Source organism: Tachypleus tridentatus, chromosome 10 (assembly GCF_004210375.1).
Source record: "Tachypleus tridentatus isolate NWPU-2018 chromosome 10, ASM421037v1, whole genome shotgun sequence".
NCBI lineage: Eukaryota > Metazoa > Arthropoda > Merostomata > Xiphosura > Limulidae > Tachypleus > Tachypleus tridentatus.
The window spans coordinates 166,285,607-166,302,013 of record NC_134834.1 but is presented as its reverse complement, the minus strand read 5'-3'; the positions used below and the strand labels follow the sequence as shown (position 1 = coordinate 166,302,013).

The following is a 16,407-nucleotide window of genomic DNA, read 5'->3' as shown; positions in this document are numbered from 1 at the left end:
TACCCTAATTTTAACCATTGTATTTATACTTAAAGTAGCCTATTGTTAACACTGTCACTGTTAAGCCTAACGTTCAAGAACCAATATTATTATTTTTAATCACTACTTTATATTCGTACTTAAGTAACAATGTTTATCTCCAGGTGTATAGAACTTAAAAACAAAACTTATTAATTTATAATAACTGACAGTATACATAACGTTAATAATAAGATAAAAATGTATTTAGCCTGATTTATAATCTACCAATGTGCATAACAGTATAAGCTGAATTTAAACTAACGGATCTAAGCTGAAGTAAAGAAGTTAATTCTTAAAACACCAAGAGAAAACAAACTAGTTTCTCGATTGTATTTCTTCAATAAAACAATGTATCTATACTATTTTACGATATATCAGTAACTTGAAATATAACTAAGCCTAATGTGCCCTTACACGTACTAAACCTATTTTAACGTTGAAATAAAATTTAGACCAATAACTATAAGTTAAAACTGTTATCGTCATGTTTTTATTTATCCAAATTACAATATCTAGTTGTTATTGCGTTATTTAACCCAAATGACTACAAATTATAATATAAATAACTTTCAGAAATCTGTAAGACCTTAATTTTTCAACATCCTACCTCTTATACAACGTTACAAAAGGCATCCGAGACCCTGAAATGTTTACGTGCAATTCTTTTTGTTAACGGGACTCGAGCCATGGAACTCAGGTCTATATTCCAGCGAGCCAATCACTGGGCCGCGTTTGCAGCTGCTGATAATGTCTGCGTGAATTAATACCAGATATTTGTTAATACTTATATATATTGTTTATGTGGCATTATGTCATTTAGTTTGTTCTTATTTGGGCCCTGCCTGGCCAGTTGGATTAAGGCGTTCGACTTGTAATCCGAGAGTCGCGGGTTCGAATTCCCGTCGCACCAAATATGCTTGCTCTTTCAGCCGTGGGGACGTTATAACGTTACTGTCAATCCCACTATTCGTTGGTAAAAAAGTAGCCCAAGAGTTGGCGGTAAGTGGTGATGACTAGCTGCCTGTCCTCTAGTCTTACATTGCTAAATTAGGGACGGCTAGCGCAGATAACCCTCGAGTAGCTTTGCGCGAAAATTCAAAAACACAAACAAAACAAAAAACAAATTGTTTTTATTCTCCTATGTACCCCTAGGTAAATTTGAGGCTTTTACTAGTACAATTAGACGTTCAACTCTTGTAACGAGTACAGCAATGACAGCTACATTGCTACATTGCGAAAACAAAAAAATGGTAGCGCCCTCTTTCAAATTTGAAGGTGAACTATTAGAACGTGAGTGTGTTGAAAGTCGTGTTTGATATTAATTTTGCCAAAGCTTATACTTTATATATTTTCCTTAGAAATAATAAGTGCAAAAGTATTAATTGCGAATAATGAAGCTGATAACTCATAATATGCTGACATCAAAGTCTCTGAGAGGAGTGAATGTTGGATTTCCTCTAAAAATCTGTGTAAGTACAGATTGTAACGTGAATTGTATGTTGTCCATGAAAATTATCGAAGTTGCTTATCCTGATTTCTAGTTTTGTTATAAGTAAGTAACTTTTGTGTTCCAAAACTATTGTTAGATATTAATAAAATTACGCACATAAGTTTCTGTTACTGTTAGTCACAATTATCATCGTAGTCTCTAACTAAACTTCAATAGTTTAAAAGCAATAAGGCTAAAGGCTTACGTTTGTCGAATTAACATTCGCATAAAGTTGAATAATATTACACTCATGTTGCATAACTGAATTTTGTTTTCAATTTTAAACATTAACGAAAAAAGGTTAACTAGAAAGTTCTGTTATTGCTGTAAGATAATATAACCATAATTGTACTTGCAGTAAGGTGCAGAACTAAAAACATTAATAATATGAACAGAAAAAAAAAAAGGTTTTGTGGTAGAAAATACTGAATATATACATATATTTTGAATGACGTTACGAGGTATTATTCGGCTTGTGTCCATTGTATTGAGCAGGAAATTAATCCCAGTTGCAGTAGTGTTAAGATAATAAAATATTGTTTATATTTTTCTTTAATTTATACAGATTTGTTGAGTACATAGAAAATGCATTTTATTAGAACAATTTTTGATAAGCAAGTTCACATCTTATTATAAGACGGACTGAGTGTAGCCTAATGGCTAGTGTGCTGAATTATTAAAAACTGTTTGGTTGGTTTGTAGAAAGCATAAAACTGTTTAGATTTGATGACAGAAACTATGATCTTTGATCTGATTATTGAAGCTATGTCATCTTTTCCTGTTGTTTTTAGGAAACAGCACAAAGAAAATAGAGAAGCCTGTATAAAGATATATATTTCTATAATTAAGTGATTTTAGAAGCAAGGATGTTTTTCCTTAATATTATTTTTAAAGTTAGTTAATGATATTTTAAGTTTACATATACTTTTCACATTGATTCATAGTGAGTAATAAGAGAACATTTTTATATTGACTTGTTTGTTTTCCTCCTTAACATCGTAAGGTAAAACTGAAAATTGTATTACAAATATTGATTACAATGTTTATTAAATATTAATTAAAATTTGTATGTTATATAATATTTTCAGTTTTAATTTTTAATCCATCAAAGGCCACAGAAGTGAAGGAGATTGCAGTTGATTTTAATCCTGAGTTTGTAGCTCGAATGATTCCTAAGCTTGATTGGGATGCTCTGTGTCAGGCTGCAGAAAGTGTAAGTACAGATAATATTTCTTTAAAAGTGTGGACTGAACATGTCTCATAATAGTTATGTTGCAATTTAACAATTGTAGTCCTGAATGTAATGGAAAAATTATACACCTTAGAGATGTACTGGCATTATCATACTATTTCTGTGTTCGTTTTTCCAACACTTTCATTACTGAATATATGCCAAGCATGTTCTGTAATGATTGATGGATAAGATTGTGATAAGGATTATTTATATCACTGTTAATAAGCATGTTCTGTAATGATTGATGGATAAGATTGTGATAAGGATTATTTATATCACTGTTAATAAGTAGTTCAAGTCTGACTATTTTTTTTTTTCAGGAATTCAGTGATTCACTTTTTAAACTACTGTAATATAACAGCTTAAACTACTATGTAACCTTCTTTTTTAAATACTAAAACTTTTGTTATTTTGTTCTGTTGTTTTCAGGATACAACATTAAGAAATTAGAGGTCATTAGCCCATTTTTTTCTTGGTTATTTTTGTAAATGTCAATAATATCACCTTTTAATTTTTTATTAAGAGCAACGAAATTAGATGATCTTAACCTGTACGTAAAAGATAACCCTTCCATCCCAATAATATGGTAGCGCTTGTACGAACCTTTTTTTTAATAAATTGTGACACCAAAACTATACACAATACTCAAAGTGAATCATAACTAATGATATGTATGAGGATATAGACTGTAAAGGGTGGATTTATTTTTTTCTGGATCATTACAGAACTATAGGTGATTTATGGTACATGTTTAATATGAAACACTTTTATTTGATATTGTTAAATCTGGTAATATTACCAGCTGAGAACTACTTTTCAACTAAATATTAAATTTTAACTGTGGTAACCATGTTTTATAGTTGACTTATATTTTGATTTGGAACTAACGTAAGTCTTTTAAACTGGCTAAGCTTTGTAAGATATTAAGATTATGGTAAAAAATATTGTTAACAGTAAGGGATACCTGACTGATAAGTTAGTGCATTCTAATCATAATAAATTTCTTCTCTATCACTTCACATACTCATAGTAAGGAAATTATACTAAATTAGATGTATTCATTGCTGTGTTAATTATTAGTTCTGATCATAACCCAGTGGTGGCTAAATCATTTGATTAGAAGTTATTATGACATTTAAGTACCTTAAAAATGTCTTCATGTTATGGTATAGTGATATGGAAAAAAAATCATTCATATTATAAATTCCCTTAAGAGTCTTGAATATCTCAGGCAGATACCCTATAACTACTTTCAAGAAAAACAGTTTTAAAAATCTTAACATATTGTCACTGACAACCTGTCTATTCCAGTTATAATCCCGGTAAACTAACAGTAGTAACATTCTTTAGAATCCTGTACAAAAATTCAATGTTCTTTTGTTAAGGAACTCAAAATTGAACATAAACTCCAGATGAGGCATAACCAGTGACCTGTAGGATGAAATAACTTCTTTAGACTTGTGTTCAATATTTCTTTAAATGCAATCCAAATTTACCAAAACAGTAAACTGCTTGGGTGGCACCAATCATCCAAAGCACCAAGGTCATTTTCATCCATAACATTTTTAGAATTATTCTCATCAATATTATACTTGTAAATTATAACCAACATGCAGTATCTTGAATCTATTATAATTAAAACTCATCTGCCATTTATTTACACTACTTACTAATGATCTAAATCCATTGTAAAGCAGCAGCATACTCTTAAGAGCCAACAACACCTAAGACCTTGATATCATCAGTAACTTATTGACTCTTCCTATTTCATAATATAAACTGAAAACTTGTGACAGTAACTCAGCTTGGCTAAACTCCATTTATATAAAATAATGTTTTCTTTCTTGCAGCAATTTTTCAATTTAGTTTGTTCTCGTCACACCTAGAGCTAATTGTTTATAACATGCTTCTTATGTAGCATGCCCCCCGCTAGTACAGCGATATGTCTACGGATTTACAACGCTAAAATCAGGGGTTCGATTCCCCTCGGTGGGCCCAGCAGATAGCCCAATGTGGCTTTGCTATAAGAAAACACAAACTTATGTAGCATCTTGTCAAATGATTTCTGAAAAACAAAATACACCAAATCTATACAATTACTCTCATCAAAGAATTTCAAAAGATTAGTAAGACAAGATTTTCCCTTAGTGAAACCATGCTATGTATCCAATAAAATTATGAAGAAAAGTAAAAGCTTTGAGGATAGAACAGTAGAAGCTTTTGTTTTTAATAATTACAATGCTAGTCTTCCTATTAATAATATCAAAAAGTAATTCAGGATAATTTTTTTATAAAAAACGATCAGGGAGCCAAATAGAAGTGACAGCATTTTGGATTTACTGTTAACCAGTAACAAGAAAATGCTTGATAGAGTTGAAGTGGAGGATCATTTTGGGAATATTGATCATTGCATGATAAGGTTTTATGTTAAGATAACAAGCAAACAAAAAAAATTCTGTTTCTGACTTTAAGAAAGCCAGTTTTTAGTCATAAGAAGATTTGTTGTAAATGAATTTAGGTAACGAGTTGAAAGGTGATGAGAGAACATGTGAATATGAAGTAATTGAAGGCACTGACTGGTAAAGTGTCCAGAATTTAATAATTCAATGACTTGTAGAATGTGACCATTCATCTTTTTGAATCATTTAATGCTGTAATTGTTAATTATTTATTATTGTCAGAATTTTTGGAATTGAGATATTAAATACTTAATAAGAAATACAGATTTGAAAGTAAATTCAGAAGCATTGTCAGAAAAGATAATCTGTTACTTGGTGCATTTAAGAATTCTAATAGTTGATCAAAAGGACATCAGTAGCACAATGTGCTTTAAATTACAGTTCAACCTATGTGTTCATATTACTAGTAAAGCAACATTTAAAAAAAATTCAAGTACAGTTAAAGTTGGTAAGAATACACAAAGTTTTGAATATGTGTAAGTCTAGAAAATAAAGTGTTTCATTAAAGGTTATAACAGTTTGGTCTTACTGTACCTTTCTTTTTTCCCTGTTTCTCACAGTTAGGATGCTTGAATGATCTTCCAAGATCAGTAAATCCTAATCATGAAAATGATGAAGAATTTTTAAAGAAAGCTCATCATGTTTTACTTGAGGTAAGTGAATAATACACAAAGCTGGTAAAAATAAGCAGTTTTTGCCACAACACAAGGTTTTACTTGAGGTGGGTAAATGATATACAGAGCTGGTAAAAATATAAGCAGTTTTTGCCACAACACAAGGTTTTACTTGAGGTGGGTAAATGATATACAGAGCTGGTAAAAAATAAGCAGTTTTTGCCACAACACAAGGTTTTACTTGAGGTGGGTAAATGATATACAGAGCTGGTAAAAAATAAGCAGTTTTTGTCAGAACACGAGGTTTACTTGAGGTGGGTAAATGATATACAGAGCTGGTAAAAAATAAGCAGTTTTTGTCAGAACACGAGGTTTACTTGAGGTGGGTAAATGATATACAGAGCTGGTAAAAAATAAGCAGTTTTTGCCACAACACAAGGTTTTACTTGAGGTGGGTAAATGATACACAAAGCTGGTAAAAAATGAGCAGTTTTGCCACAACAAGGTTTTACTTGAGGTAGGTAAACGATACACAAAGCTGGTAAAAAAATAAGCAGTTTTGCCACAACACAAGGTAATTTGAGGTGGGTAAATGATACACAGAACTGGTAAAAAATAAGCAGTTTTGCCACAACACAAGGTTTTAATTTGAGGTGGGTAAATGATACACAAAGCTGGTAAAAAAGCAGTTTTTCCACAACACAAGGTTTTACTTGAGGTAGGTAAACGATACACAAAGCTGGTAAAAAAAAATAAGCAGTTTCACACCACAACAAGTTTTAACTTGAGGGTAGGTAAACACAAGGTTTTATGAGGTAGGTACACAAAGCTGGTAAAAAAATAAGCAGTTTTTGCCACAACACAAGGTTTTACTTGAGGTGGGTAAATGATACACAAAGCTGGTAAAAAAATAAGCAGTTTTTGCCACAACACAAGGTTTTACTTGAGGTGGGTAAATGATATACAAAGCTGGTAAAAAAATAAGCAGTTTTAGCCACAACACAAGGTTTTACTTGAGGTGGTAAATGATACACAAAGCTGGTAAAAAAATAAGCAGTTTTTGCCACAACACAAGGTTTTACTTGAGGTGGGTAAATGATATACAAAGCTGGTAAAAAAATAAGCAGTTTTTGCCACAACACAAGGTTTTACTTGAGGTGGGTAAATGATATACAAAGCTGGTAAAAAAATAAGCAGTTTTTGCCACAACACAAGGTTTTACTTGAGGTGGGTAAATGATACAGAACTGGTAAAAAATAAGCAGTTTTTGCCACAACACAAGGTTTTACTTGAGGTGGGTAAATGATACACAAAGCTGGTAAAAAAATGAGCAGTTTTTGCCACAACACAAGGTTTTACTTGAGGTAGGTAAATGATACACAAAGCTGGTAAAAAATGAGCAGTTTTTGCCACAACACAAGGTTTTACTTGAGGTAGGTAAATGATACACAAAGCTGGTAAAAAAATAAGCAGTTTTTGCCAGAACACATCTATGATAAAATAGTAGTCATAGGTGGTAGTACAAGATAACCTTGAAAATAAATGAGTTTGATTTCACTTTAAGAATACAAAAGTTGTATCACAGTTACACCAAATCTGTAGTAAGCCCTCTGTTCATTTCACCACAAACTTCAGATAAAGTTAGACATGATAGATAGCAGAAGGAAACCTATTGTAAATGCTATATGTTATGCAGTGTTGAATTTGATTTTTTTTTGTTCACATGTTAACAATAAGTAGTTTTAACAGTCCTAGTAATGAATGAGTTTCTGCATAAGACTTGCATCTTCTAATGATGTCATGTGGAAAATAAATATGGTCTAAATGTTATTCTTTTCATAAATCTGTTCCACGCAAATTTTCATAGACGTTTTTTTTTGTGTGACGTTTTTGTAAGTTTTATTTTTCTCCTACAACATGTACATTTATATCAAGGAGTCTCTAAAGTCAGTGGAGTGATAATTTCTGGTGTAATCCATTAACTTAGCTATCACAACATTATCAAGTTCTTAGAAGGTGGAACTATGTTGTCAATCAAAGGAAACATGACATACATTATGCGGAGCAGAAGTAAACTGTGTACATAAAAGTAAAATTAAGCAACATGAAATATGTATCAATTTGCATTCAAACTACAATTTTTGGTCACATTTGTATCCATTTCTTTGCATAACTACCACAATGGCATTGTTAGATCTGGCTTGGAATTTAATGTATGGACATCAAGAAATCATGCAGTAATCAAGGCTGTGTATATATGCCCACCTTTTAGTTTTCAGTAATTTGTTAATTCACCTCTTGAGCTACCATAAAGTGCTGGGCTCTGCTACTTCTAATGATACATGTTTGTGTAAGCTAATCACTCTGTTAGAAAAATAACTGTTTTGACTAGAGTCTAACCAGTCTTCCAGATGCGAAACTCGTGTCCTTTAAACCAATAGGATAAAGATGCCTTTATCCATTTATCATATTGATACCCCTGATTAATTTTATAAACTTCAGTAAAATCACTTAACTTTTTTTCTACAAGATAGATCTTAGTCTTTATCTATAATGCAATCCTTCCATTCTCAGAAACATCATACTAGTCTTTCTCTAAACACTTTTTAATAAGTCAACATCATTTCATGCACAAATTTTGAGATCAAAATTGTAGACAGTTTTAAAATGAGGCCTGATTACTTTTTAACTTGTAATTAATATTTAAAAATACATTCTAAAATTTTATTGGGTTCAGGGTCAACTGGGCAATAGCCAACCCAGCGACACTCAATTTGTTCACTACTAATATAGTCAACAGACAGCTTGGCTACAACTCATTTGTTTGCAATATTGTCACTTTCTGACATACCAATATACCAGTAGTATTGCTGATAGTATGCTTGGCAAGTGTTTATGGCTATAGAAGTAAAATAATTTGCTGAAGTTTTTGGTAAGACTGTAGCTTTTTTACTGTATAAATCATTATTATGCCATTTTTAGTGTTCGCTGTAAGGCATCTATAATGTATTAAATTTCAATAATTTTATATTCTTTTCTTATTTGGTTTATTTTTTGGAGTACAAGTTCAGTACTTGACAAAATCATTTCATCTCCACCCATCAAATCATTGTATTTTGTATTTATTTATTCAAAATGCAATAGATTACTCATAAACATTGTAATCCATGTACATGCAAGCATAGATGGATTCTTCTAAGTAAATGTAAATATAATAATAAATCCATCTAATGACAAAATTGTCAACAATCTGCTGTTGACAACTGATTTTCAACTAGTTGTATTTCCACAACTTGTCCAATGGACAACCTGTCTTTAGACATAATTTACTGTTATTGTCCAATCCTCTGTCACTGAATTGTCATGTCGCCAAGTTGGCTCTCGCCCAATTGTCACCTAACCATTTTATTGGTTTTATCTGTGCAAAACCACAATGAAGTGATTGAATATGATTGGCAAGGCACTATCTACTTTAAGATGTGTTACACATTATGATTGAAAGGCATCTGTGAGGTGTGGTAATTCTCTCTCCATTTATAAAAAAAGACGTTTAAATGTAAAATAAAAACACATTTTTAAATATTTTATGATACATAGCTAAATTATTTTTTTACTTTGAGTAATGATATAAGTTGAATAATTTTGATAATGTACTTTGGATTCTGACTGCTACATTTTCATATTATACACCACAGGTCTCCAAATTATTTTTGGACAAGAGTTGGGAGGTAGATCTTTTAGGCGTCGTGTATCAGAATAAAACCACTAATTTATTTCTTGTAAAAGCACATAACGAAAATATTTAAGACACACAATCGTCTTTTTTAACATTAGTTATGAGCATGAAACTGGTGCTTTTCTGACAAAATTACACTTAATTGAGATTCAAAGTCAGTGTTCCCTATCATCAAAAGTGATTGTAAATGTTCATTATATAAGGCTGATCTGTAACTCGCTTTCATGTACTTCATCTTTGAAAATGTCTTATCACAGAAATAGGTCAAAAGCTGAAATGAATCCACGAGTCAAGTTTTTAAACGACATATTTATCACTTGGAAGGCATTTATAGAACTTTGTCAGTTTTCCTTCTTTGTATTTGTCCTTCAACATGTCATTGGACTGCAGATCAATCACTTCCATTTGAACTTCAGGTGACAGTTCAGTAATAACACAATCAAATGGGTTTTGGAAGATCCTTATTTCAGTTCCTCTCGCATCAAGGTCAGAAAAACATTCCTTGAACTGTAGTTTCAGGTCAGAAAGGATATCTTGTGCAAACATGTGTGGGAATAGGGATCCAGCTTCTTACATGAACTTTTCACAACATGGAAAGTGTGTGAAGCAACTCCACATCAACTGGGACTCAAAAAAGAATTAGTTTTTGCTGAAATGCTTTCACTTCTGTGTACGTATCGCAGATAAGCACCATTTTACCATGTAATCTAAGATTGAATTAATTCCAGTTTATAGTCAAGTGAGTAACACTTGAGGATGGTTCTTTTCATTTAAGAATATTTCAATCTCAATTCTAAGCTCAAAAATAGTGACATAACCTTCCCACAACTAAATTATGGAACTTAAGTGTGGTATGGCAAGTCAGCATATGTTGCTTTTATTTCCACCAAAAATTCTTGGAATTAACGATGGTTGAGGCCATGAGAGCAAATGAAGTTCACTGTTGAAACTACAGGTTCCATGATGCAACAGATCCAGATGTTTTCCACATAATGCCTGCTGATGAATAATGCAGTGAATAACCATAGGCTTGAAATAACCTGCACTTTCAACAGCTTTGTAAATTTGCCCAACTAAACCTTTTCCTACAACACATATATTTTTACCACCATCTGTTGTAACGCACTTTAGCCGTTTCCATTCCAGGTTGTATTGAGTTAGTGATTTTTCCACCTTGTTGAAAATGTTCTCACCTGTGGATGTTTTATGTACAGAAGCTAATTCTTGAGTTACTTCAAAAATAATATCAACACTGTGAATAAGCAACATCAACTGTGAAGTGTTAGACACATCTGTTAACTCGTCAAGCACAATGGAAAAGCATTCAAACTCTTTGGCCTTGTCTTTCAGCTTAGACACAATGTTGCTTCCAATGTCCTCAACTATACGAGCAACTGTATTTGCCAAAAGGCTAATAGTCTTAAATAAGTCTACTTTTTCTGGGCACATTTCTTTGGCTGCTTCAGTCATACATAATTTAATTAGCTCTCCATCAGGAAATGGTTTTCCTAGGTTGGCTAACAGGTGTGCCAGTTGGAAACTTGCTCTTATCATAGTTTCATTCTCAGATTTCTTCTTAAATACAAACTGTTGTGATGATAAGTTAGGTTTCGAATTTATCTGAACATAGCTTTCCCATGAACTGAGAATAATAGGTTGATGAGTGCTTGGTTTGAAAATGTTGTATTCTTTTAGCACTGCGATACTCTCCTTTCGTATTAATCACAACAGTTTATGTTATTCAATAATGAAGTAGTCCACTCTCCACTATTCTTTAAAAACATAACATTCAGAGTCAACTTCTTCCCTTGTCCTGACATAACAACTAGGAATAACTGAATTCAAACACTGAGACATTCTGAGGTGCACGAAGCAGGCGAGGAAGTAAGCACACTGCTGCAGGACACTGGGGTTGATAAATGAAATAATGCAATACTGAGGTTCAAAACATTTTCCAGCAAATAGAAAAGTGTATTGCACCTAAATTGGCTTTTGTTCAATTGTTTGATTTTCATATCATTAAAATATATTATTTTAATGAACTGTTGGAAGGCTGTATTACAATTAATTGGCTTTTGCTCAATTACATTTTATTTTTTTTTTTTATAATATCAAAAAATTATATTACTACTTTAATAAATTGTTGGAGGGCTGGATAAGCTGAAGTCTTGGGCCATACTTTAAAACCCTTGTTATACACTGACAACCATTGCCAATGACTATAATCTAAGACACATTCAAAAGAACCTTGTGTGGAAAATCTGTTATTACAGTATTACTGCATTTAAAAGCAAACGTGTGAAATAGTACATTTAAATAGTTAATTTTCAAGCATTATAATAAAAAGTCCTCATAACTTTGCAGAACAATTTTATGACTTGATCCATGTGTTCTCTCAGTAAGAAAAGGTAGTAGAATAGTGTTATATTCTGTTGTATGCACAGTATTTTGTTTATGGAATTTTACTTCTCAAATACAACAAATTGAAAATGCCTTTTAGAGAATTTAAACTACTTTGTAAAGTCATTGATCCTGAATGTTGATTTTATCTGGTCTTAATCTCACTCATATTTGATCAAATGTAAAAACATACGAGACTAATCATGATGTATTTCATAAAAAAATAAGATAAAACATGATGGCCACATCCATAGTAGTTTTTCTTTTCCTATACAATTCTGAAGTGATCTTTACTATGTTTAATATACTTAGGAAAAGAAACAACTTGGTGTAAATCTGTAGGGAAAAAAAAACCCTGTGTACAGTTTGGAAGCTATTATGTGACACTTTAATGAATTAGTGTATTTCAATGTTTTTGCATGTGTGTGTGTGTGTGTGTATATATGCAAAGCTAATATTTCTAACTTAACCTACTAATTAATATGCAAACATTTTTTTTTTAATTGTTAAAGTAAAAACTTAGTGGTTATCCTTGTAGAGAATGAGCTTTGCAGTGGAATGAAACTGTTACCTCTGTTTCATTGGTACTTTGACATTATACCAGGCAGTTTATATATATAACCTACAATAAAAATGCATTTTCTCTCATTGTACATATACCTAAACTTGTTTTAAAATCATACTGCATTTCAGAAGGGAAGATTTTTCTCATAAACTGCCTAAAATATATTCCATTGGCATATAGTTTCTTTCTATACAACAGATGATGACCTCATGAAAATCAAATATAGTGAAATCCTTTTTTGTTTATTTTTAAGGTTGAAGTGATTGCAGGTGAACTAGTGTGTCCAGAAACTGGTAGGAAATTTCCAATTAATGAAGGAATACCTAACATGCTCTTGAATGAAGATGAAGTATGAACCATTAACATTATAATTAATGTTATGTCAATAGATGTTTACATAATTTGTTGTTTATAAAAGTTGCTGTCCTTAACTTTTCATTTTTATTTCTTATTAAAACAACAATTAGTTAATTTATCGTGTTTTATTCTTCATACATTTTACATAAAAACAAAAATGTGAGAAACATTACCTCAAAAAGAAACCTCTTTAGGTATAAATTTACTTTATCTTCAATAATGAAGTGTTCAAATACAATTGAAAATGACAAACTATTATAATAGTACAACATCAAGTGTGAGAAAACATTTTAACTTTCTCATTGCCATAAACACACATCTCCCTCTAAAGTACCATGCAAGTTTGTACCATAAAGAAAATGTCTTTACCCTTCACTCTTTCTAAAGTTTGCTACATTGAGGTGTAAGATTAGTTATGGAGTATTAAGATGTGCATACTTATGCATTGAGTTATTTATCAATAAACATGGCAGCAAAAATTAATTATGAGGAAAATGCATTATTTAAACACTATAAAAATAACTGAAAATATAGACACAGTGTAAATAATTTAAGTAAAAAATGCAATATCACTAATATATAGGATGGTCCAAAAGTTAGTTGCACCATACTTAAACTTCATACATACAAAACACTAGCTCAAAAATACGTAGGCCCACTGTATAGATATATAGTAACTTGAATCATTAAAAATAAAAACTTCTTTAAGAGCACACAAGTATTGGACTATCTTGTATTTACAGCATTTCAAAAAGCTAACATTTTTTAACACAATATAATTTAAAAGCATGTAAAGCAACAACATAAAACATATTTACAACACCATGAATGTTACACATCACATGCATTTGTTAGCTTTTATATCAAAGAACAATCAATGCATAATAAATAACTTCAAAAATCTCGAAATGTTGAAATATATTTGGATAAAAACTAATCATTCACAAGAAATTGCTAATGTAAAAGGGTACTTACACTATTTTTCTTTAAGGGGTATGCAAGTTTGGCTACATTCTCAATAAACTTTTGGTCATCGCCATAGAGCACACATTTTGAAAACTTTTCCAGTGACATAGTTATTAAAAAGGGAATAAGGTCTAAGAAAGTAGCAGGTGCACAACATTTATGAGAAAATGCAACTAAAATCATGTAAAGTTCAGATATTTATAAAAGCCAGTGTTAAAATTAGGATCTGAGATCATGTTTGAACAGATCTGATCAAGTGAATTTTAACAGCATGTAGTTTTACATATTTTTCTGTGATCTAATAGATGTAACAAATTAACATTTGCAGGGGGAAGGGGCACTTTTTTTTCTGTCTACCTCCTGCAAGTGTTATGGCACACAGAGTGTGTGTGTTTTTCTTATAGCACAGCCACATCACACTATTTGCCGAGTCCACTGAGGGGAATCGAACCCTTGATTTTACCATTGTAAATCCATAGACCAGTGGGGGGAGAGAGAGAGACAGAGAGTGGTATTAACAGAAACCAAGTACACAGCCAATGTTTTTTAATAAAAAAATTAATCACTTGTTTAATTTAATTCAGTTAAATGTGTTTTGAATTGTCACAGAGCTGATAAAACTTTATATCATTCATATATATAAATTTTTTTCTAAATTAATGTAAGGCATTGTGATCAAATTTAAATCCATAACAAATATGAGTTATATTAAAGAATAGGAATTAGCAGTTTTTTGTCTGTCGAGAAATCTCAGCTTCTGGTATCTCAAACTACTTTTAAGAAATAGGTTTTTCTATTTACTGTATGAAGACAGGCTGAAAATTGCCAAAATAATTCTACTTCAAGACAGTTTGGCTGCATAATTAAACAGTCTCTTGTAAATACATCTGAGCTGACAAGTGGTTTGACAAACTAGAGCACTTACAATTATTTGGTGAATGAAATCACTACACTTACAGGATTTGTCAAACATTTTTTGGATACATATTTACACAATAAATATATGAACAAAACATTTTAGAAGAAAATTCTTTTCTTATGGGGGCATTCAGTAGTTTTCACTACATACAACAGCTTGAAGAAATCAGTATTTTAACAGATTGCTCAAAGCAACAATGCAAAATCTTATGGCAAATACTTTTGTACAGTCAAATATGAGTATTAGACCAATGGTCACAAAGCAATATTCTTAAAGATATTAATGTATTGTACAAATACAAAAAAAAATATAAAAATTAACATACCACACAATTTCTAACAAACTTGTTAAATATGGATTAAGATGTTTGTTTCCTACTTTGTAGTAAACTGTGTGTTCAATATAATAAAACAGAAATACATACCACAAATGTGTTAATAAAAGGAAAAATTACTGAGAGGACTAGAAATGACAAAGAATGCTGTAACATAGATGAATCCTAGGGCACAACTTTACTTCATTTAACATTAATATAATAGTAATATTTTTCTGTGTGCAATAATATTCATTCACAAGCTTTTTTTAAGTAAAATATAACAAAACATCTCATGACACTTAAATGAATAAACAACCAAGTAACTATTTCATGAAAGCCAATGCATATGCACCAGTTAAATATCTGAAACTAAAACAGAACCCAACATCCTTGAACTTGTTCCACCAGTTGTTTCACTTTCAGCTACAAAACTGTTCGAGGCTGGTCCTCTTCTTAAAGCAGGGTTAGGACCTTTACGATTATTAGGATCTGGACCACTTAATGGCACATAATCTTTCCTGAATATATATATATATATATATAATAAAACAAACTAGTATTAATATTTCAAGTGCCAGAAAGGTTTACTGAAGTAATAAAGAAAAACTTTAAACCACCACCAACCTTTTCAATCAGTAATAACTAATAAACACCCATAATAAATTAAAATACTTTGGCAAAAAAGTATTATTATGATTCCCTTACTCGAAATGTTTAATTACTTTTATACAGTTGCATGTTATGCCTATTAATAAATTCACTAATGGGAAAAATATTTAATTTATAGTGAATGTTAATATATAAATCAATTAGTATGTTCTTTTTACATGAAAAATTTCAAACATCTCTGTTTATTATTGACAAACTTATGTAAATATTACAGTATCCATAGAAAGTAGAAAATTCTTAATAACTCGTAATCTTAATAAGAAGTGACAGCTACAACCTTTCGAAACAATTTCACTTTTAAGATTTGCTATAATGAGAAATTATATTAAAACTAATGATCAATGCACAAAAGTATTACTAAAAATAATGAGGAAAACACCAAAATAAATATTTTCATAGCCTGTGATCTCTGTACCTATTAAATTCTCAAAATCTATAATAATATCAACTATTGTTGCAGTTAAATGTACTGTTAATTTCACCCTTTCCAAATTCTTCAAGTATACCCTGGTAATTTTTCTAAATTTTCAATCAGATGTTCTGATTGTGATCAGAGGTGTTCATATGAAGGATGTACATTTGCACTAATCTTCCAGTTTGTATAAAGTTTACCATAATGATTTTTCTGCAAGGCTCATATTTGATTGGCTCTGTTTCTGTGC

The 16,407-nt window shown here is 31.1% G+C and overlaps 2 protein-coding genes across 3 annotated transcripts in view; one reads left to right on the top strand and one right to left on the bottom strand.

Annotated features, from left to right (window-relative positions):
* The first annotated feature begins 1,279 nt into the window (after positions 1 to 1,279).
* On the top strand, positions 1,280 to 12,989 carry Trmt112 (tRNA methyltransferase subunit 11-2). Its single transcript, XM_076465119.1, has 4 exons — positions 1,280 to 1,490; positions 2,622 to 2,723; positions 5,764 to 5,856; positions 12,772 to 12,989. The coding sequence occupies exons 1-4, from the start codon at positions 1,413 to 1,415 to the stop codon at positions 12,871 to 12,873; spliced, it is 375 nt and encodes a 124-aa protein (XP_076321234.1). The 5' UTR covers positions 1,280 to 1,412; the 3' UTR covers positions 12,874 to 12,989.
* Positions 12,986 to 16,407, bottom strand: part of LOC143230855 (uncharacterized) — a 58,664-nt gene continuing 55,242 nt past the window's right edge. For both annotated transcript variants that reach the window (XM_076465117.1, XM_076465118.1), the window contains one exon: positions 12,986 to 15,594. In XM_076465117.1, the coding sequence (XP_076321232.1) occupies positions 15,432 to 15,594 (163 nt within the window). In that variant the 3' untranslated portion in view covers positions 12,986 to 15,431. The remainder of the gene's footprint in view (positions 15,595 to 16,407) is intronic.